The sequence below is a fragment of the Notolepis coatsorum genome (assembly GCF_963971535.1).
Source record: "Notolepis coatsorum genome assembly, chromosome: 1".
Taxonomy (NCBI): domain Eukaryota; kingdom Metazoa; phylum Chordata; class Actinopteri; order Aulopiformes; family Paralepididae; genus Notolepis; species Notolepis coatsorum.
The window spans coordinates 229,760,709-229,783,434 of NC_140165.1; the positions used below are offsets into that span (position 1 = coordinate 229,760,709).

General features: G+C 43.0%; 1 protein-coding gene across 1 annotated transcript in view; it reads right to left on the reverse strand.

The window, feature by feature from the left end:
- ano7 (anoctamin 7) overlaps window positions 1-22,726 on the reverse strand; it is a 74,716-nt gene that overhangs the window by 23,746 nt on the left and 28,244 nt on the right. The window contains exons 11-16 of the mRNA XM_084320598.1: window positions 20,269-20,365; window positions 19,254-19,397; window positions 18,039-18,176; window positions 10,561-10,656; window positions 8,165-8,267; window positions 1,028-1,139 (exon numbers count right to left, since the gene is read on the reverse strand). Of these exons, the coding sequence (XP_084176724.1) occupies window positions 1,028-1,139; window positions 8,165-8,267; window positions 10,561-10,656; window positions 18,039-18,176; window positions 19,254-19,397; window positions 20,269-20,365 (690 nt within the window). The remainder of the gene's footprint in view (window positions 1-1,027; window positions 1,140-8,164; window positions 8,268-10,560; window positions 10,657-18,038; window positions 18,177-19,253; window positions 19,398-20,268; window positions 20,366-22,726) is intronic.

Sequence of the window (22,726 nt, forward strand, 5' to 3'; positions counted from 1 at the left end):
AGTGAGTTGCTTCCAGTCAACGTGCAAAAAACGGATAATTTTTTCATCAGTACATTTCCGTTTTATACCGTTTTGAATATGAATATAGTTTGGGTGCTTCTGAGTCATTCCAGGAAAAAGACCGGAAAACAGCGTTTTTGTGTAATTCAATAAACACGTTGTCATTTTTCGCCTGATTATCGAATCTTCCTGAAATCAACGCTAGATCATCATTATTATCCTTCCTCGTGCAAGCATGCAATGTGGTTTAGACCGGCGCGCCCCCCTCCCCTCCTGCACCCAACGGCACACATCCACACACATAAAACACAGAGACAGCGTAGATCGGGGTAGAAATAAATATCAGATCAAAGATCAAATTTATATATAGTGTTCTTACCTTGTATCTGATGTAATGCAAAAAAAAATCCAATTATCTGATCGCCATTCCAGTTATCCACAGCGATCCTGTCTCCGACTTTGTTGGGCATTGCAACATGAACGGGCGGGCGGGGTCAGTTGTCCAAACCAACCCTACAAGCGTGTGTTTTGCCGGAGTGTTTAGGACCCGCCCCCACGCCGCAGCTCGGTAGAGAAAAGAAACTACCCCGTTCCTAATGGAGTGCAATAATGGCCAAAGGCGTTAGAGGGCGGTATAAGACCGTCTGCCAGCTCAGACACACTCAGAACAGTATGCACAAGGTGCCCCACTGAATTATGAATGGCAATAGCGATTAAAAGAAATACTGTGAGAAAAACGTAGATCTACGTTTCCGGCACTCAACGGTTGGGCGACATAAATGTAGTTCTACGTTTTCGGCAACCATAGTGTTAATAACCCTTACACCTAAACCTATTTCATTCTGCCTGGATCTTTTTTGTATTTTGGGCTGTACATTTGCCAAATAGTGATTTTGCCATTTTTTCCTTTATTACTTCATCTTTCAATATCTGGCAGTTATTTAACATTACTGTATTATATAAGTGTGTAATGTACCTTCCTTTAAGTGCCCTCTAAATGCATCTTGATTCTGTGCGGGCTACTCACCTGCCCTTGAAGAAGGCGATGTAGATGGGGGAGGAGTAAAAGTTGACAAACTGGAAGACGAAGACCTTGAGTATGAACATGTCCTCGTATTTGGTCTGCGTGCGGTGCATCTCTGAGATGGTACAATGAGTTAAAAAAGAAAAGGAGTGAGTCAATATTTGTAAAGCTATGTGGTAACCCTTCCTTCCAAGTATTTACCCGGTAAATATATGGTCAAGTATGGTATAGGTATCATTGGGTAATTACCACTGGTAAATAAGTAGTTAGATACAGACCAGTTAACAGGCTTATTCAGACAATATCCACACAAAGAGTCAAGACTTAAGTATCATCTTAGTTAAATATGGGTGAGTATGCCATATCTCCTTCTCTTTCCTTTTGTGTTTTCCATCTGACATCCTTTGAGTTATATTGAAGGTTATGGACCTGTTATTGAACTGTTTTGGACCTGTTATGGACCTGTTATGGTTATGGACCTGTTTTGGACCTGTTATGGACCTGTTTTGGACCCGTTATGGGCCTGTTATGGACCAGTTATGGACCTGTTTTGGACCTGTTTTGGACCTGTTATGGACCTGTTATGGACCTGTTTTGGACCCGTTATGGACCCGTTATGGTTGTGGTTGTCTATATTTACATTAGACATACTGTAAGTAACTTTGGGTGTAATTCGTGGTAAAAATAATACATTGACATGTTTTTCTATGGTGAGGAATTAGCTACCCCTTAATTGATCTGTCCTTTATACTGGTAGCCTTTCAGCTGAGAATGAAGGGAATACACCAAGTTACATGTGACTCTGTCGTACTATAGCCACAACTCTGTTGTTTTTCTGTTTCTGTTATGGATGGTATTAATGTGATCACTGTCCATAATATATCATAAAACAGTGGGGATTAAATGTTGTTACACTAGATTATAAACAGAAACCTTTATTTTGACCTGAACTAGTAGATGTGCAGAGAACCTTTATTTTGAAGGAGCGAAGTGGGCAAATCTGACATCACATTTGTTGGGGTAACTTCCTGTTTTTTATCAAGGAAACTATAAAAGAAGGAATGGTCATCACGTAATTGTGTAGCGTGTGAAGTGTGGAAACTTTCAGTTTGGCCGACATTGAGTTGAATGGGATCAGCCATCTCCTCGTTTATGACCAAACATGTGTATGGTCAATTAAACAGGTTATTACCTCGGATGTCAGAATTATCTGCAATTTGTTGCATTGTTAACTAGCTGACATTTGATATATTGGTTGATGTATATTTCCTCAGATAGCTGGTATATTTAAAAAATTTAATACAGGCTTCATTAGGGAGGTGTAGTGGTTACGTCATTGTTGTTTCCGGCCGGTCCACCTCGCTTGATATTGCAATGTATTTCCAATGGACACATTTGTAAATCGTCTAGTTTAAAACAAATAAAGCATGAACATTGGCATGGTGTACCTTTCTGTGTGTATGCATCCACAATCTATAGCTCAACACCATAAAGACATGCATGGTAGGCAGGGACTACAGATGAAAACGATAGGTTATGTATATAACCTAGTTATATGAGTACTGGCTGAGCGTCCTGCTCTTCGCCATCGAGATATACCTCATCTCCAGTACCTAGTGTACTCCATCAACGAATAAAAACAAATACACCCAGCACCTGCCAGGCCCCGCCCTAGTGACGTACTATATAGCACTAGGCGTGGTCACCACTCGCTCTTCCTCGGAAAACCGTTTCCAAAAGAAAGGTTTCCCCAAGGGACCTCAGGGCAAGCTAAGAGCAGGACGCTCAGCCAGTACTCATATAACTAGGTTATATACATAACCTATCGTTATATAGTCGTACTGGCGAATCGCGTCCTGCTCTTCGCCATCGAGATATGGGGACAGAGCAGACGCGAGGACCGACAAATGCACCCCGAGGACCCGAAAGCCCACATCAGGGGGGAGGGGAGTCCAGTCACCCCTCCTTCCTAGTGAAGAGGGGGCGGCAGTCAACTCCACGAGGCCACCAAGTGCGAAAAAGAGGGAACTACAGTAGAACCTCTTAAACGCACAGCACAGGCGGGACCACGTGTGACACAACACATTGTGGCCCACACCCACACACCCCTGTTACCCCACCGAAGGACGGGAAGCAGGAGAGGTTCCAGACCTCAGAACCGCCTGGGAGACAGAACCCCCGGTCATGTCCATGAGGTAAAACCTTACGAAGGGACCCGGTGAGGACCATGAAGCCGCAGCACAGATGTCCTCCACCGAGGCCCCACCCAGCAGGGCGGCAGAGGCCTGCGCACTAGCGTGAGGAGGCGGATGAACGCCTGAACCATAATATCCCTGGAGCGGAAAGAGCTCCGGATATTCATTGGCACGAAGACTGGATTAGGCCTCAGAGTGGCACCGATATCGAAACGAATAGACAGACACTCAGGCCGCACCGAGAGAGCACAGAGTTCACCCACGTGCTTAGCGGAGGTGACGGCCAGCAGGAACGCAGTCCCAAAGGCCTTGCTCAAAAGGCTCAAACGGGGCCTCGGACAACCGACCGAGGACCAATTGAAGATCTCAACTCGGAGCCAGAGAACGTTTCACCGGCTTAAGGCGGCGAGCGCCAAGCAGTAAACGCTTCACAAGAGGGTGGCCTTACACCACTCTTGGAAAATACGCCACCTACCCGCGTAACCCGCGATAGTGGAGGGAGCATGCACGTTCCGGATGGTACCAACCACAGAAGGATCCATCCTCTCCAGACTCACCCTCTCACCAGCCAAACCATCAGCGGCTGGCCCAGCACAGGGAACTAACACAGAGACCCGTGCGCTTGAGAGAGGTGACCAAGGAACAGGGCATGATGGGGATACCAAGAGCTGGATCAGGACCGGGAACCACACAGCTGCGCCCCGGTCCGGCGCAATCAGGATCAAGGACCTGCGCTCCTCAACGTACCCGCCCCAACAACTGACCTAACAGATGTATGGGGGAAAAAATCCCAGGCAGCACGGCATCGGTCCCAGACCTGCCCGACTATGTCCGGACGTAATCCCCACCCGTCAGGGTGAGGACCGCCCCGCGACATCACACCTGTACCCACATTCACCCTGCCGGGGATGTGGAGAGCCCTCAGGCCGCGCAGATGGAGAACGCCCATAGCCAGCCGCCCGGTGCAGACGGGGGGAGCGTACTCCTCCCTGTCTGTCGATATACGACGCTGACGTCGTATTGTCCGTCCTGATCAAACACACATTGAACGTAGCGCAGACCGGGCAGCATGGCTTGCCAGCTGCCCCCTATTGCGTTGGCCCGACGCGTCTCCAGCGAGGGAGGCGTCGGTGAAAAACGTGACGTGTGACAGCCTACTGCCCATGGGGACCCCCCTGGTGAGGACCCCAGGCCCTCCCCAGGGGGCGAGGTCCCCCAGTACTGACACGGGAACCTTAGCCACTTCCACTTGCCTCTCACCGGGTCTATTTCTATACTGGAAAAGAACCACCTCTGTAACCTCCTCCTGGGGTGAAGAGGAGGCCAAGAGGGACCACGGAATGAGCAGATGCCATCATACCGAGCAGGCGTATCACGGACAGCGCCGTAACCGTCCTAGGACACGAGAACACGCTCTGAGAGGGATGCCCATAGCCCTCCACCCGTTGACTGGAAAGAGGAGTACTCTACTTCCAGTCTACAGCAACCACAGGCTGGTAGGAAACCTGCCTGGTATGAGAATACACTTCGTAACCCCTGACGCCGCAGAGGCCCCAGTGCGGCCTCCACGCACTTGGTGAAGATGCGGGGAACCAGAGAAAAGCCGAACGGCAGCCTCTGGTACTCATACGCTAACCCTGCAAAGGAAGCGTAGGTAAGCCCTAGGATGGAAGATCGGGGATGCGAATACGCATCCCACAGGTCTATGGAGGAGAACCAGGCCCCCACCTGACAGTGTTCAACAGGTAGGAGATGATCCAAAAAATGCTGAACCTTCCCATGGGACAAAACGCCACGACGATGGCTTGCTTCGTCCACAGAGATTGGATCTCGTTGACCAGAGCTGTCACTGCTGGTGACCCTGACAATAGGGTCTGTACCAAACCCGAAAACGGGTGGGGTTGTGTAAATACAAGTCCCCGCCTCAGCGTTCTCTCCATCCACCTCGACATATGGTACTGCTGTAGCCATATGTGATGACACTCCCAACGCACCCGCCGCCATGTGGCGCAGGTCCGCTAGGAACTGTAGATAGGCGGCCCGGTCCCACCCGCTGTGCGTAGCCAACCCTGAACCCGTGCGAGCAGAGCGTTCCGTGTCGGGACATCTGACCCTGACACTACCCACGAGGCAATCGCACCCAAGGGGGGACCCCGACACAAAGGGCCGGTTTGATACGGGGGAAGCTGACATCAGTCTCTAGGTGACAAAAGCTCCCCCACTGAACACCCCTCCAGAACATGCTGAGGAGTTGTTCTGCAGCCGGACATGCAAGGTGTGAGGCCACCATGGGTTCCTACACACCGTAGCCATGCAGTGATATTACTACCACCCAAATCACGCGCGCCTGCGAGACCACTGCCAATCTTTCAGGACTGGGAGGCACCAACATGATACCCGGCCTGGCGAAGGCGAGGTCGGGGAAGCCCGCACTGTGTGCCTCAAAAAGGTTTCGAGCCCCCCTGCTGACAACACTTGTAGTTGACAGACGTAACACCAGGCTCAACCAAAGACAGCTTATGGTGTGGGAGCCGCTTGACAGCACAACATTCTCACGGACAGACCCAGGCTCAGCCATCAACTGGGTGTCAGCCCCTGTCCCCATGAGAAGCGAAACGTGGGGCCGCATGCACTTCAACGAAGGCTCGCGGTCCGTAGCCAAAGGAAACAAATCAGAGCCCCTTTTCCGCTGATGTTGGGGGAGGGAGTGATCGGAGAGCGGGCTGCTCGCGGCAGGACGGCGACAGCTTGTATATTCCAAGCCGAGCTCATCCAACATGGCCGATCCCTCGGCCGCCAAGGCTGTCGGCCTTGTGGACACCTGTCGACTCAACGCCCAGGATACCTCTGGCGGGGGAAAACATGGCCGCCTGTCGAGGGCCTCGCCATAGCCGCTGACGAGGCCGTGCTCTCACCTCTGGCTGCGCGGCGTGAGGCGGTGTGGGGCCTAGGACAAATACCGCCCGCGCTCCAGCGGAAGACCAAGATCCTCTGCGGAGAGGGGAGCCCTGATCGGTTATAGCTTGCGGCTAGGTCAAAGCTAATAACGTCAACAACCTCGCGCGATGTGTCGACGTCGGCTGGCCCTCAAGGCCCCGCCACCAGACACAATTTTTTACAGAAAAAACAGTAATTCGAACACAGTTACTAATCGCTGCCAATTCCATACCGTGGCGGTACAGGCTTTATCAGCCCACCAGCCACTCGCCGGGCCGACCCACCTCATGGCGTCGGCCGGGCGGGGCACTGTTTCAACATGTCAAAAGCAAAGGACTGATGCTAACACGGAGCACCAGTGGTGGTTGCAACCAGCAACCTCCACTGTGGTGTGCACCATGAAGGGGTTAATGAATAAATGACCTAACACCACCAATATACTGTAGAATGGGCTAGCCCATGCACACAACGTTAAAGGGATGCGGACCAGAGAACCAGTCCCGCATTCATTCATAATATTCACAAACAGCACACCAGCCCTAGACCTCAGCCCATTTACCCATGAAAATGTAAACAAAGCCCCCCCGCAATACTTCCCCAGTAGACACCGATTGACCGTCAGCATGAATGGTTAAGAGGAGGGAATACTGTAGTGTAGACAGACATTCCCACAGCAGGGAGACAAAACAGAAACAGTAGCCCAACATAGCATAGCGTTAGCCGCGCGCTCCAGGATAATGGGGAAAACAACAACGTTTACCCAGATATCCCGCCGCTTGCGCCAATACACAACTTCACAGGGTGCAAGCATCCGCCATGATGGAAACGAAAATAGAGGAAGAGCGAGTGGTGACCACGCCTAGTGCTATATAGTACGTCACTAGGGCGGGGCCTGGCAGGTGCTGGGTGTATTTGTTTTTATTCGTTGATGGAGTACACTAGGTACTGGAGATGAGGTATATCTAGATGGCAAAGAGCAGGACGCGATTCGCCAGTACGACTATATAACTAGCTCAATAGCTAATTCTGGCACATTTACATTGATGTGGGACCGCGCGGGCGGTCCAAAGTGACGTCAGACTACACCTCCCTAGGCATAAAAAAAATTTGTTTGGTTCCTGTTGGTTGTCAGTTAAGGCCATGGGTAGGTAGGGAATTTATTTTATTTTATATTTTATTTTATTTATTCCCACGGCGACTATGGCTAGGGAATTTCTTTATTTAATTAAAATGTTCACAACAACATGGATGCATGTACTCTGCCAGCATGTTTAATATCCATAATACTAAAGGTTTGACTAAGATTTTTATGAAACGTTATTAAAAAAATAAATAAAAAGAATTTAACTTTTTTTTTCTTTTACGCATAAAATAAATTGGGTCACACCTAAATCAGCAGGGTCGGTCGGCAACCGGAACCAAACAATTTTTTTCTTTTAGGCCCTATAGAACTGGCACCAAAGTCTGACCAAAGTCCAAGCAGAGCATAGAACGCTGGTATTCTGAGGTCTGATGACACTTCCTTCTTTTATAGTCTCCTTGGTTTGTATATTTATTTCTTACAAGGCACTGTGTTGTTTATCTGCCAAAAGCAATTATCTGTATTAATTCCAAGGTAAACATACCGGTAATCCATGGCTCTTGATTTATAGTTAGTATTTTGTGTCAGGAAGAAACTAAAGTAATGGATTCCCCCATTGTGGGCGGGGCAAATCATCAGACGTAATCACAATCAGACGTTATTTAGCAAAAGCCTTAGATCAAGATTGTGAAATTAGCATGCATGCCACTGAAAAAAGACAGATCTGTTTATAAATTGTGTTGGAGCTCTCAAAGCAGCGGAACAGCACCACCATGTCGAAATTTCACACGAGAATCACTTCACATCATTCCAAATTCATTTTCACTCCCTTTTAATATAATTGTTGCTGGGTTAACCGCGTTGAATATATTGAGATGAGTGAGGATGTGGAGGATGATGCGAAGGAGGAAGAGGGCCTAAACTCACCCCAGCAGGTCAGGATGTGGGCCAGCGCTATGTAGAAACGAGACAGCATCAAGATCACCAGCAGGTTCAGCACTGAGCCTGTTATACTGGCGATCCTCCCTGCCTGTACAGAGGGAGAGGAGCACCAGACAAGGAAATAGGATTATTGACAGATAAATAATAATAATTAGTGTTCAGGCGATTAAATTTTTTTATCTAATTAATTACAGGATTTGTAATTAATTAATCTAATTAATCGCATTTTAATCGCATAACCATTTTATGCCCGATATTCTATATTCTATAATCATATTTCAAATTGCATGTGTCCGGATGGCCGAATTCAGTAATGTATCTAAACAACCTTCTGTTTAATCATCTTCCATCTATTAATTTGCTTAGATTTTTCAGGTCTGGTCAATTTGAGCATAGTGTTATTCACAGTCATAGATACAAAAAAATGAATTGATATTCTCATTTGGTTCATTACAATTTACTCAAGCCTAGTAACAGACACAGTATTTCTGACACTGGGAATACATTCCCTGAGATCCATAGATGTCCCTAGAATCAGATACCAAGAACATGCAAATGAGCCATATAAAAAAAAAGTCTGTAAATGTGTATTCTACGTTCTTATGGAATGAATGAGATAAAAAAATATATATATATATTTATTAAGAATTTAAAAAAAATTGTAATTAATTTTGAGTACATTTTCATAACGCGATCATTTGCTGTGTAATGCATTAATCTAATTAACGCGATAAACTGACAGCCCTAATAATAATACATCTATTTTATATAGCGCTTTTCCAGGTGCTCAAAGACGCTTTTTTAAACACATACAAGTAGCTAAAGAAAGTATAGTGAATAACGTTAATTATCATTTATTTTCAGTTTTAATGTTCTACTTATTTGCTTTTGTTTGTTTTCTGTTATTTTAATTTAATCTAACTTAAATTGAATCTAATTTAATTGTCTCTAGTTTTATTCAATTCTCACCTTCTTTCGGACTTCTGTTAAATATAATTAACCTGTTAAGCCCTAGCCATATTTTCTGAAAATCCGCCTAAAAATACATACCTAAGTAAATGCAAGATTGCTCCACTTCTACAAGGTCCATTTGCATGTTCTTGGTATCTAGGGACATAGATGGATCTGAGGGAATCTATTCCCAGTGTCAGAAATATTGTGTCTGTTACTAGGCTTGAGTAAATCGTGATGAAGGAGAATATAAATTATGATTTTTATTTGCATCTTTGACTGTGAATAACACCATGCTAAAAATTACCGGACATGAAAAAATCGAAGCAAATTAATAAAGGGAAGATGATTAAACAGAAGGTTTTGTAGATGCAGTACTGAATTCTGCCATCCGGACACATGCTATTTGAAATATTATTATAGAATATAAGGCTGATAGAATGGCCCTGTTTTTCAATGTGTACATAATGTAAAGATCCGTAGATGACATGGTATGTATGGGTGTGAATGAGACCCCCGGGGGCTGGGTGGGTAACTGGGGGAGGGAGAGGGGAACGGGAGACGCAGCTGCAGAAGGTCAAACTACCCAAGAATTACCACAATACTATAGACAGGGGTGAGGGAAAGAGTGAAATAATCTCATTGATGATTTTCTTCCACAGCCACAGCCGTGCTAGAGAGTTTTCTTTCTGTGTTTTTAGTTCTTTCTTTACTTCTTTTTATCTAAATGTTTGTGCATAATACAGATGGGTCTGATTGATATTATTATTGTTTTTTTGTTTTTCTTTCCCAGTAGCATCTATGCTGTGTGTTTGGATGTTTTGCAGATGTGTTTTCAACAACTCCGGTGTGGGGGGGATGGGGTGGGTATGAGGGAGGGGAAGGGGAAATGAAAGGGGAAGAAAAGAAAAAAAGATGGAAAATGAATGATGTTGTTGTCAATTGTAAATGTGCAAATTACTTTTCCTGCAATAAAGAAATTTATAAAATCTCAGTAGGCTGAGGGGGCGTGGCCTTCTGTTCTCTAGATGTTTGCCTGTTAAGGACTCAGTGTAGGGGTCTTTGCTGAGCACCACTCAGCTGATGGACCAATCAGAGCAGCTAGATGTGACTGATGGGCCAATCAGGGTAATCCGTGTGCATTATGCAATATTCTAGAACAAGCAGATTGGATATCTGAAATGACTTGATTCTGTTGATATCCAGAGCGATAGACATCAAAGGGATTTAGTCTACATTGTCAACAACAACATTTCTAACATTTTGGATAATGTTACATCAACATTCCTTATGTAAAAAAATGCAACACGATTGAAAAACACAATTTACATTGTATTGAATCTTTATGTAAATCTTTTGCTCAGTACTTTGAATCTCATTTTATTTAAAGTTGAATTCCTCCCTCCTCCTATGTGTTTAATTGGACTCACAGAGAATACGAAGAAGGTTTTTGACTTGTGGATGATGATACTCAGGATGGTCCGGTAAAGGATGATGGCAATCAGGAACATCAGAACCACAATCACCTGCATGGGAGACAAAAGCCTTTATTATAAATCAAATCAAATCAAATCAGACGACTACATAAGTACGTATGTAAACCTTTATTTATAGAGGACCTTTCAATAGAATTAAGTGATAAAATGCTTCAAAAACTCTAAAGCAAAAAAAGTACAAAAACAGAAAATGTAACAGCCTACTGTATAACTGATTACAAAAACCAAACAGCCTATAACAGATTACGAAAACCCAACAACCTATAACAGATTAAGAAAACCAAACAGCCTATAACAGATTACGAAAACCCAACAACCTATAACAGATTAAGAAAACCAAACAGCCTATAACAGATTAAGAAAACACCTCTCAGAGGAAAATGCATGTTTTTAGGAGCTTCTTAAAATGTGTGACTGAATCAGACAATCTGAGCGGTGAGGTGGGTCAAGATTCTGATTCTGAACCACCAAGAGGCCCCTGATCAGACTAGAGCAGTGGTTCTCAAACTACGGGTCGCAACCCAAATTGGGGTTGCGGGCATTGGCAAGTAAAAAAAAAAAATATATATATATATATATATATATATATATATATATATATATATATTTTTTTTTAATGTTCTGGCAACATATCCTGGCTAAATATGCCTCGTTTTATAAATGTGTATTGATAACATAGTGATGTAATTACATTTTCTAATGTATTCATGATCAAGTTCAACATCGTGTGCTTTTATTTTGATATTCCTTAATTCCGCGTTGAAATTCCGCAATGTGGGGTCCCCAGAAAAATTTCTAAATAAAATGGGGTCACGGTATGAAAAAGTTTGAGAACCCCTGGACTAGAGGAACTAGAGAGATCGACTAGGTGCTAATTATTATATTATGTATACGTATAGCAGTGGAGGTTTCTCTATGACAACACGTGAAACACAAATTCACTCATAATTCATAATTATTATTAATTTACATATATATATATTTTGTTTTTAATTATTATAATTTTTTTTATTGGAAATGTTTTCCTCTGTAAAAGAAATGCCAGTGAATAATTTTTTTTCTTCAAAAATGGCCAAAATGTACAGCTCTGAGCAGGCCTGCACTGCAGTAATGACTGCAGTATATTCGTGCAGATGGCTGCACAGGTTGACCCAGGATTAAATAAATAATAAATAATAGCCAATCAAAATAGGCTATTAACGTCATCTAAGCACGGTCTGTGCAGTTAAACTCTTGCCATTGAATGGGGGATTGAATGATTGACAGCCCTTGACATCCAATACACGGAGGTTGAATATGATTGGCAGCCTTGAAAATCCAATCAGAGGTTGCTGCATTGCACAATCAAAACGGGTCCAGCTGCAGGTCCGTAGGTTAGGTTTAGCTGGTGCCAATCTCAAGTTTCTCAAGTTTCTTTATTAGTTGTCATACAGAAGTACAGAATACTTTTATACAAAATGTAACAGAAAGAAGCATTTTGTATAAAAGTATTCTGTACTTCTGTATGACAACTAATAAAGAAACTTGAGAAACTTGAGATTGGCCCGAGCTAAACCTAACCTACGGACCTGCAGCTGGACTGGTTTCACTGTGTGAAAGAGCAAGCTAGTAGTTTAGTAAGCTGTACAGCTATAACAACACAGTAGGCTAAATTAAACTTTGCGCCAACATTAGGACCGAAGTATAACAGCAACTGAGCAACATGAAGAAGTGGACTTATGCATCTGGATCAGAAAAAAAGTTGTGGATGAAAAAGTAAATAGGCTACAGTGTTTCTAAAAGCTTGTATGCTAACAGTAGCTAGCCAGCTTAGCCTACATCACAATGATGATCACCAAGCTAACTTACTGTACACACTGTAGGGCAGGGCAATTAATCGAAACAGAATCGCGATATCGATTCATAGACCTATGCAATCTCATTTCAAGTTATGACGATTTTTCTTTTATTAAAAAAAAAGTTATAATTTTTTTTTTTTTTTTTTACTTTTTTAATTATTTTATCTGGGTTGAACATGATTTGTGGAACTCCCTCTGGTGTTGTGGTCGTGGTATTCATTGACCTCTGGGAAGTATTTCGACATGCACATGGGTATCTTAGTGGTGTAGTGTATCTTATAGACCAGGCCCATTGCCAGTTGCTGTACTCTGTCGTCTACTCTAAGCCATCCTAGGTTGTCAAAGTGGGCAGGGGTGAGGTGGGTTTTAGGAGTAAGGTCAAGCAGTAGTCTGACCAGTTTGTTTTGTGATGTTTGTAATCTTGTTTTTTGTGCCTTTGAGGTGCTTTGGTACCATGAGGTGCAAGCATAGTCGTAGTACCCTTGAATGAGTGCTCCTGTTAGAGTCTTCAAGGTATTCTTGTTTACCAGAGAGGAGATCCGGTACAGGAATCTAGTTCGTTGGTTGACTTAGTTTTATTACATTGGATCCCATTTTGTCACAGGAAAGATTTGCCTCTATAGGATGGAACCCAGGTAGGTAATTTCATCTTTCCTTTTACAATAAGATAAGATATTCCTTTATTGATCCCCTTGGGGAAATTCAGGCATCATAGCAGCATGGGGGAAGGGGGGGGGGGGGGGGGGTACAGGTAGTGAAAACAACACAAGCAGTGTAAACAAATAGGTCAATATAATTTACTATCTAACTAACTGAAATATATTTTCACAGTGTCACATAAGGTGCAGTATGCATAAGGTAGTGTTATAATTGACTATCTAACTAACTGAAATATACATTATTCATTATTCACAGTATCCACATAAGGTGCAGTATGCATAAGGTAGTGTTATTGTCCTACTTGGGTTCCTATTAGTTCTAGGTCGATGTCTGGCAGCAGTCCCTGCCCACTGTTGTGGAGCCTGATGGCCACTGGTATGAAGGACTGTCCGAGGCGGTTAGTTGAGTGTCGGGGGGGTATGAGTCTGTGGCTTCCTTGTCACCTTCACCTAATATGTTTTGATCTGGTCAGGTGCGCTGTCACCTAATATGTTTTGATCTGATCAGGTGCGCTGTCACCTAATATGTTTTGATCTGATCAGGTGCGCTGTCACCTAATATGTTTTGATCTGATCAGGTGCGCTGTCACCTAATATGATTTCATCTGGTCAGGTCCGCTGTCACCTAATGTTAATATGTTTTCATCCGTGTCCACTGACACACAGTGGGGGATGTTTTAAAAATATAATTTAATATATAATATAATATAATAATTTGTGCTTCACCTAAAAATTTGGTCAGCAGCCTCCACTGACGTATAGTCAGTCTGTGGGGGTTTATAAAGTTATTCTGCCTGGGGCCCAGTTGAGATATCTAGTCTGGCATGCAGGGACCCAACCTATGGTTCCAGTCCATGGTTTAATAAACTAGGGTCTATAACAATATTGTATTCAGTATTGTCACTATCCTATTTAACTATTTAAAACCGTCGAGGATTGAAAGTTTTGAAACACAATAAAACCTTATGGTTTATTTCCATTGTGGTCCTCAAAGGGGGGGGGGGGATAAAATGATAACATTTGATAAAGTGATCAAATGAAAACACAAGGACAACATATATGTTACGAAGGATCAGATTAAACCGAATATATATATTTATTTATGGATATATATTGAATAGTATTTGTATGTCGTTTGATATCCCTTGTATATTCCTTGTACATATGCACGGAATATCCCTTTAGCCTACTATAGCCCATAATAGTTCATTCTCTTATTGGACAAAGGACCAGGCGCCAGGGGACCAGCCCCTGGCGTCAAGTTCAAAGGTACCGACGAGACATGTCCGTACTAGCCCCGGCTCCGCTCAGGGATACGGCTACCGAAATGAGAGTGGCACTATTTGTTCACCGTGCATATAAATATGGCGCAAGTAAATGTAGAAGTCCCTTACCCTTCTTCCCAACTTAGTAACAGAACGTGAAGCCTCACCCACGATACGACGTGCGGTGAAGTATGGCCTGTTTGGCCTTAGAATAGCATTGAGACCTCGTGCGAATTAATAACTGAATTGTCAGAGTTTGGCACTGTACCGTCGAGTGCGACGTATTTCTATCAAGTAATAATAGTCTATCGTGTATGGTGCATCGTGCGGTTAGAGTTCTAAAGTGACCAGCATCTCCAACGCTTCCTCGTGTTATCTAGAGTCTTATCCAGGTTGGGCCGACCACATGGCGCTTTCATCCGAGGAGATCTAGGCGAGGACCGAGGGACATGTACACTGGATTACCTACCCGACGACTGCTGAGCCCTATGCGGCTGGAATATATATTTGCTTTGGTACTGTGATTTGTGGAGCGGATAATCGCCGACGCCTGTGAGTGTTGGATTTACCCCCGAGAGGAGTCAAGTTGAGTCGGCGCTCAGAGAGACTGAGGTCGCCTAGCTTCTTCTTCATTGTGGAGCTACAGCCTACAAGAGAACCAAGGTGTATTCATCTACGGATCAAGAGTCTATTGCACTGTCTTCTGTACTTGAAGTCTCCATAGATATCGTTGACCAGACGGTCTACTACCGACGGCTCTCCTACCCCCCCTACCGGCTTACAACCGGGAGGACCCCCTCCAGAATATCCCGCTATATCATTAAGTGTACCATAGATATAATTCCCTAAGAGCCAGGTTGTATACTTGCTTCCTGCGTAACCAGAGATTGGACATTCAGTGTTGATTTGCCTACGAGTACTCATTTGCCTTACAAGTGCATTCAAATGATAAATGTAAGATAAATATTCTATGTACCCTTTGCTCCATTAAATATTTGATTATTACCTTTGACTGGAACCGATTTCATTGTGGAAAGTGTTCATCATATTTAGATATCGTGTACTGTATGGCCAGTAGTTAAAGTACATAAAGCGGTAGTGGTTTAATGATACCATACTTATCAATACAGTCAGGGAATTGTACCCCTCAGTTACAATATATATATATATATTAGAGCTGGGCCGTTAACGGCGTTAACGTGCTGCGTTAACGCGGGACTAGTATCGCACGATAATATAATTGACGCCATTAATCTTAAAAAAAAAAAAAAAATGTAACCTTTATTTACCTGAGCACAGATGCTCTTTTTCAGGAACGCCCTGCTTCACATTCACACAGTTCCATTCACACCTGGGAGCTGCCCAGTACAACCACAGTTGACACCATTGGCCACTGAGCAACTCCACTGGAGCAGTTGGGGGTTAAGTGTTCCTGCCGGTCCCGGGGATCGAACCGGCAACCTTCCGGTCACAAACCTGCCTCTCTAACCTTTAGGCCACCGCTGGCCCACGGACTGAACTGGTTTATGGGAGTTTAACACACATGCTGGACTGAAAATGAATTGTTTGTTTTATGAAATGTTTGCTTATGATTTGAATTGAATCCAATACATGAACATTTTGATTTTGAATTGAGCATGACTCTTGAGTGGTTTTTGAATTTATGAAAAGGTAATTGATTGTTACATTTTAGCAAATTAACCTATGATTTAGCTTGCTCAGTAGTCTAGGCCTACTATTACCATTGGCAGGGTTTGGCCCTGTCTGGCACCCAACGGGAAAAATATTATAGGCACTATAAGTAGACACCGCTACATAAAACAAGCTGGTCTGCCTGAGTGACTGGTGGAAGAAGGAGAAATAGAGATTGGACTGATTGAGTCAAGCCATGTCACATAGTTCAAGTTTGAAATGTTTCTTTCTGTTTTGCTCCTGAGAGTGTGCTAGATACTGTACTGTTCTGTACTGGTAATATTATTTATTTGTGTTAACTTCTGAATAAAACAATTTATTAAACACGTACAAGTACATCTTATTGAACATTATTTTGATATTTCATTACCAATTATCATAGCAAAACAGCTTTTTCAAACAGTCTGTAATGCATTTTGGAAACGGGAGATGGGCTCATGGTGTAATGGGCAACCTGGCCTGAGAAACGTAAGGAGGAAAGAAAAAGTAAGGACTTACTTCTGGTCATTATTTGGGTAGAACACACATATTTTGAATGCCTTTGACAGATTTTTTTTTTTTGCCATTTTAATCTAGATTAATCTAGATTAAATCCAGGATTGCAGATAGATTAATCTAGATAAAAAAAAATATCTATGCCCACCTCTAATATATATATATATTGTAAGGAATATTATGTTCTTCCTTACAATAAAAAATGGACATTAACACTTTCAGAGCCGGCCGTGTTTTCCTTTTTACCCCCTTGAATGCCCATCAACCACTTCAATGTTAACGTTAATATCGCCTAATCTATGTTTTAAATTATGGCTATGTGTCTAATCTGCCCGTCGCATTATCAATGACCCATTTCCAGTCAACATTGTCGAAGCGGATTGTTTTTTTATCGGTTCATTTCCGTTTTATAGCATTTTGAAAAGCCCTCGTTTTCACGGAGAAAAAAAGCATTCCATGATAATCGCCCTGTACTGTAATATTCTAGAACGGTCATTTTTCCGCCTATTTATGAATCGTTTTCAAATAAACGCTAGATTATCGATAGTATATGTGTACGTGTGCACGCTGGTGCCGCGCGCTGAAAATCGATTCTCTCAGTTCCTGATCGCTCGCACAGTCAAACAGCCATATCACACATAGGGGAGAGCTTATATCTCCGTGAAAACGGGTCTGATTATCCTAAGACTGGTAAAATAGATTCCTTACCTGAGATCAGATGGTATCCAAATGGATTATTCCAATTCCTGATCGCTATTCCAAAAATCTATCCTTTTATTGATCCCACGCGTATACTGTAAAACACATAATCCCCGCTGCTCTGAGGGTCCAGCATGAAGCTGATCGGCCCCGGTTACATGAGTGAGAAGTAAAATGTGGATTCCGGGTATTTTTTTCTCATTCATTTTCATTGAGTCCAATCCAAAAGGGTGAATTACCATCTGGGAGACGATAGGGGGCGCTTTTTTCACATCTGAGTGCCTGGGGTGGCTGATTTACCAATGGTAGACTCGGTTGATGAAATATGAATTCAGGGGGGGCTCCAGTAGCTCACCGCATATCTCGCCGCTATTTCTGCGTCGGGGAAAACCGTGCTGCGTCACGGATCTGGTTGACTCCGAGTTCGATTCCCGGACCCGCCGTCATTTGCCGAATGTCTTCCCCTGCTCTATATCCCGTTTCACCCTGTATCTGTCGGTCATGCTTGACCAGAAAAGCGATAAACGCTAAAAAAAATTAAGTTTAAAAAAAAGAAATATGAATTCAGATCGCTAATAAAAAAAAAAAAAAGAGAAAAAACGAATATTCTCGTTATGGGCATTCAACCCGCGGGGGGTAAACCCGAGAAATCTCGGTGTGGGCATTCAAAGTGTTAAGGGTATTACATCCAACAAATGGGTGGGGGACCCTCAATGTCCTTTTGTGTGTTGTGTTTCCTGGCTGTATCCCCTGCAGCCTCGTACCATCATGACCATGACCATGCAGCTGGTCATGGTGCGGTTGAGTCTTTTCTTCTCTGGGAAGTAGGGCTCCTCGGCCCCGGTGACTGGGTTCCTCGTGGTCATGGGAGCCATGGCTGCAAACTCCGGTCGCGGACGCTCCTACCACAGAAAGCGTTAATGTCGGTAAGACTCTCCTACCACAGAAAGGGTTAATGTCGGTAAGACACTCCTACTACAGAAAGGGTTAATGTCGGTAAGACTCTCCTACTACAGAAAGACGAAAAAGCAGGTAAGACGCTCCTACCACAGAAAGGGTTAATGTCGGTAAGACTCTCCTACCACAGAAAGGGTTAATGTCGGTAAGACTCTCCTACTACAGAAAGACTAATGCAGGTAAGATGCTCCTACCACAGAAAGGGTTAATGCAGGTAAGACGCTCCTACCACAGAAAGGGTTAATGCTGGTAAGACGCTCCTACCACAGAATGGGTTAATGCAGGTAAGTATCAGTACAGAGTACATTAATATATCGTATAGATCCTCCAAATATGTGAAAAGTAACATGCATAATCTTCACATTTAAGGTGCCTGCTATCTCTAGTTGTTTTGTCGAATAAGCCAAATTAATAGTAGTAGTAGTAGTAGTAGTAGTAGGCTAGTAAAAGTAGTAGGCTAGTAATAGTAGTAGTAATTTATTTCGGTCCTTATTAACAATTCTTTTAAAATAAATGCACATAGAAAACAAATAAATAAACAACAATAAAGCATTAAATCTAAAGGAAAACCAATAATATTGACCGACAAGATGTAGCTGAAGCTTTAGCTTATTATACCTACCTGTATCCTTCTTACATAACATATTCTAACAGACAAGCCTTTCACTACTACAGGTTATACAAAAACAAAGCAAATTAATATCTTAACAGTCAAAGGTGTTAGTGGTTGTGAATACGCTAATGTTCAAAAACAAAAGTAAAATTGAGATTAGGCATCAGGAATGCCACCATGATTCCGATTTATTTGATTGATTAACAATATCACAAATTACTGTCTTTACTGGTCAAGACTGTTCACCACCTAAAAACACACCGCCAGCAAAAAAATTAAACAATACATGAGCCAGTGTATACTGCCATACACAGTCCATTCATTTATCGTTTTGGATAAAAGCGTCAGCTAAATGACTAAATGTAAATGTAAATTCAAGATCTATTAAAACAGTCTATAAACGGCAGACCTCAACGTCCTGGAACTCAGAGCAGTCCCATCTGTGAGATAGAACTGAACAGGTTCTCTTCCAGTACTCCAGGAAGGTCACAGCCCACAGGGACATGAAGATACTGAAGAACACCGTTCCACCGTTGTCAAACAACAGCCCTACCTGGAGAGGAGAGGAGAGATTAGGACGGCTGGACATTCAGATATATAGATAAATAAATAGAGGTCCAGTCTAATAATGAAGTCATATAAGGAAGAATATCTCCAACAATGACTTTATTTAGAAACGGATGCCAGTGAAAAGCACTGCCAGAGAGGACCACCCAACATTATTGTATGTACAGGATACTACAACTATCAAGTTAGTTTCAAGTCAAGTTTGTTTATTAGTTGTCACAATAAAATACATGTACTTTACGGTGAAATGCTTGGTTCTGTATGAGCCCCTGAGAGTGTGCTTCATACAGTAAAAAAAAGTAGGTAAAAAAGTAAGTAAAGAGGAATATACAATATACAATACAATATACAATCTAAAGTACAGCCTAATTACAATCTAAGTACATTGAGTAAAGATTGGTAAACAGTGAGGTACAAATAGTGATACATCTGAGGGCTGAGTGATATACAGAATCCAAGGAAGTAAGAGCAGCAGCATCTCTATAATCCAAGGCAGACTGCTTCAATGAACCTCTTTCAGGCAATCATTGAGAAGCTGGTTGTGTCCTGTACAAGAAGCCAATTTCTTTGGCCATAATTTACTTTTCTGTCTATATAGTATTTAAATGTACATTTCTAATCAAGCCAGATGCCAAGATATTTGTATTCTGTAACTCTCTGTGTCAGATATATACGCAAGTTATTGTAAACAATATCGGTGGCTCTAGAGAACATCGTAAATTATGTTTTATTTTGCATTAAGTACAAGGATTTTGTCACTTCGATTGGACTTTTTTTTTATCAATTAGACATGTTCCGCCACCACACACCCCGACACAGACACAGACACAGACACACGCACACACACACACACACACCTTGTAGGTGTGGCAGATGCTGGACAGGTTCCAATAAGAGCAGATGTTACACAGGGGACACATGACATATTTGTCCCCACTCTCACAGATCTCCCTCCTGCAATGACACCCACACAAACATTCAGCTCTGATTTCACCTCACTTTTATATATGGAGAATTCTTGATGAAAAACAATTCTTATGCATGTAGGCACCCGTAATAAGCTGCTGATAATTTTACACAAGCGCCCTATTTAACATATTCATTCATCTATTAATTAATGTATCTATTTTGTTTTGCCGTGTCGCTAGTGTGGGTTGAAAGATATGAATGAATGAATTATTTCCGGCTTTGGGTGTGTGACGACCCCCATTTTACCTGCAAATGGGGAGTCTGCTGACTCAGACCGACGGCTTCTCAGTTACAGTGGGTGACAATATTGTCACAAGGAAAGAAGAAATTACCTACCTGGGCTCCATCCTAGAGGCAAATCTTTCCTGTGACAAAATGGCATCCAATGTAATAAAAAAAGTCAACCAACGAACTCGATTCTTGTACCGGATCTCCTCACTGGTAAACAAGAATACCCTGAAGACTCTGGCAGGAGCACTCATTCAAGGGTACTACGACTATGCTTGCACCTCATGGTACCAAAGCACCTCAAAGGCGCTAAAAACAAAATTACAAACATCTCAAAACAAACTGGTCAGACTACTGCTTGACCTTACTCCTAGAACCCACCTCACCCCTGCCCACTTTGACAAACTAGGATGGCTTAGAGTAGACGACAGAGTACAGCAACTTGCAATGGGCCTGGCCTACAAGATTCACTACACGACCAAGGTACCCATGTACATGTCAAAATACTTCCCAAATGTCAGTGAATACCACGATCACAACACCAGAGGGAGCTCCACAAATCATGTTAAACCCAGATTTGGCTAAAACAAGGGACTAAACACGTTTCGCAATTATGCCACATCAATGTGGAACGCCCTACCCAAAGCTGTAAAGGAATGTGAATCACTACCCTCTTTCAAAAACACTCTCAAAGAACACCTATGGGAGACTGCAATTAGAAACTGGCCCCTGTAAATGTCCTAACCCAACCCAATGTACAGTAAATGACCAAGTATGGTTGTCAATATTCCAATGTACAGTTTTGCTTGTACAGGTGTACAGTGTCCCACCCCACCCACCCAACCTCCTCCAATGTACAGTCCCCCCCCCCACCCCCCCCACCTACCCTCCAATGTACAGTTTCTACGTCAAATGTATATACTCTCTTTTCTGGACTCTTTTGGTATCACAAACAGTACTGTATTTGCAAATCTGATATGTCATAAATGTATAGATGTAGCAGTACTGTATATCTGTATGTGTGTCATGTATGTCATATATGTTATGATGAATTGAAAATGGGGGACCCTGATGTAAACCAGACAAAAGTTTTTCTCTGGTCTGCATCCCCTAAACAATTGTATGTATTGAGCTGTACTGTACCCATTCTGCAATCTGTTAATAAAGTTTTCAATCAATCAATCAATCAATCAATCAATCAATCAATCAATCAATCAGAGAGCATGGTAGAGTGGGTAGGTCGTTACCCCAATTTGAAGCACCTGTGCAGTGCAGGGAGTTGCCTGCACACAGTATATATGTTCCCCTGTCTAACCCCTCCATCTGCTTTCCCCATCTGCTTTTCCCGTCTGCTTTCCCCATCTACCAGGACAGGTTGTATCACTATCAGCCACCAACCGAACCAACTTTGGATCCTTTGTCCATTCTGATATACACATTCATTGTTTATGTCATTATGCTTTTGTTGTTTAATCAATTATTGTTTCTTTAGATAGGATTAAATAAATTCTTTGTTAACTTGGTATCACGTGTGGACTCCCTATTTGTGACAAACCTCTGGTTCATCATAGGTGCCTGATGCGCCTGCGCTATGATCACAGCGCAGGCGCATCAGGCAGCCAACGCTGGAAATAAAGCAGTTGAGCAGTGTTTAAAATTATTTAAAATGTTTATTAGCAACACCGAGCTTTCAAACCCTATAGCGCTCGTCTGTCCAAAACCCTCGTGCAACTGCGAGTACCTTTGAAATTTCTCTGCGATACTTGTACAACGAACGTTTTGATAGAGAAAAGCGAGACAGATTTAATTGTGGGTTTTTTCTATGAAGGTATAAGGGCCGGTGTATTCACTCGGTGCATCACAGTCCCCGAAAGGGGCTAGTTCATGAAAAACTTTTTAGGTGAACATGGCGGCCAGGTTCAGCATTGCTGTTTGGCCAAATTCATCACAGCTCTGAAAAGAAAGCCAGATAAAGATGGCCGCCTGCTTTGATGTGACCGTTCAAAGGGTCCATTATACCAGTTACTGCAGACCTGGCATTGTGGTTGGCTGAGATATATTCCAACGAGGGCCAGGATCTCCTCATAATCCACCCATAACTTGTAAATTCATCAGTCC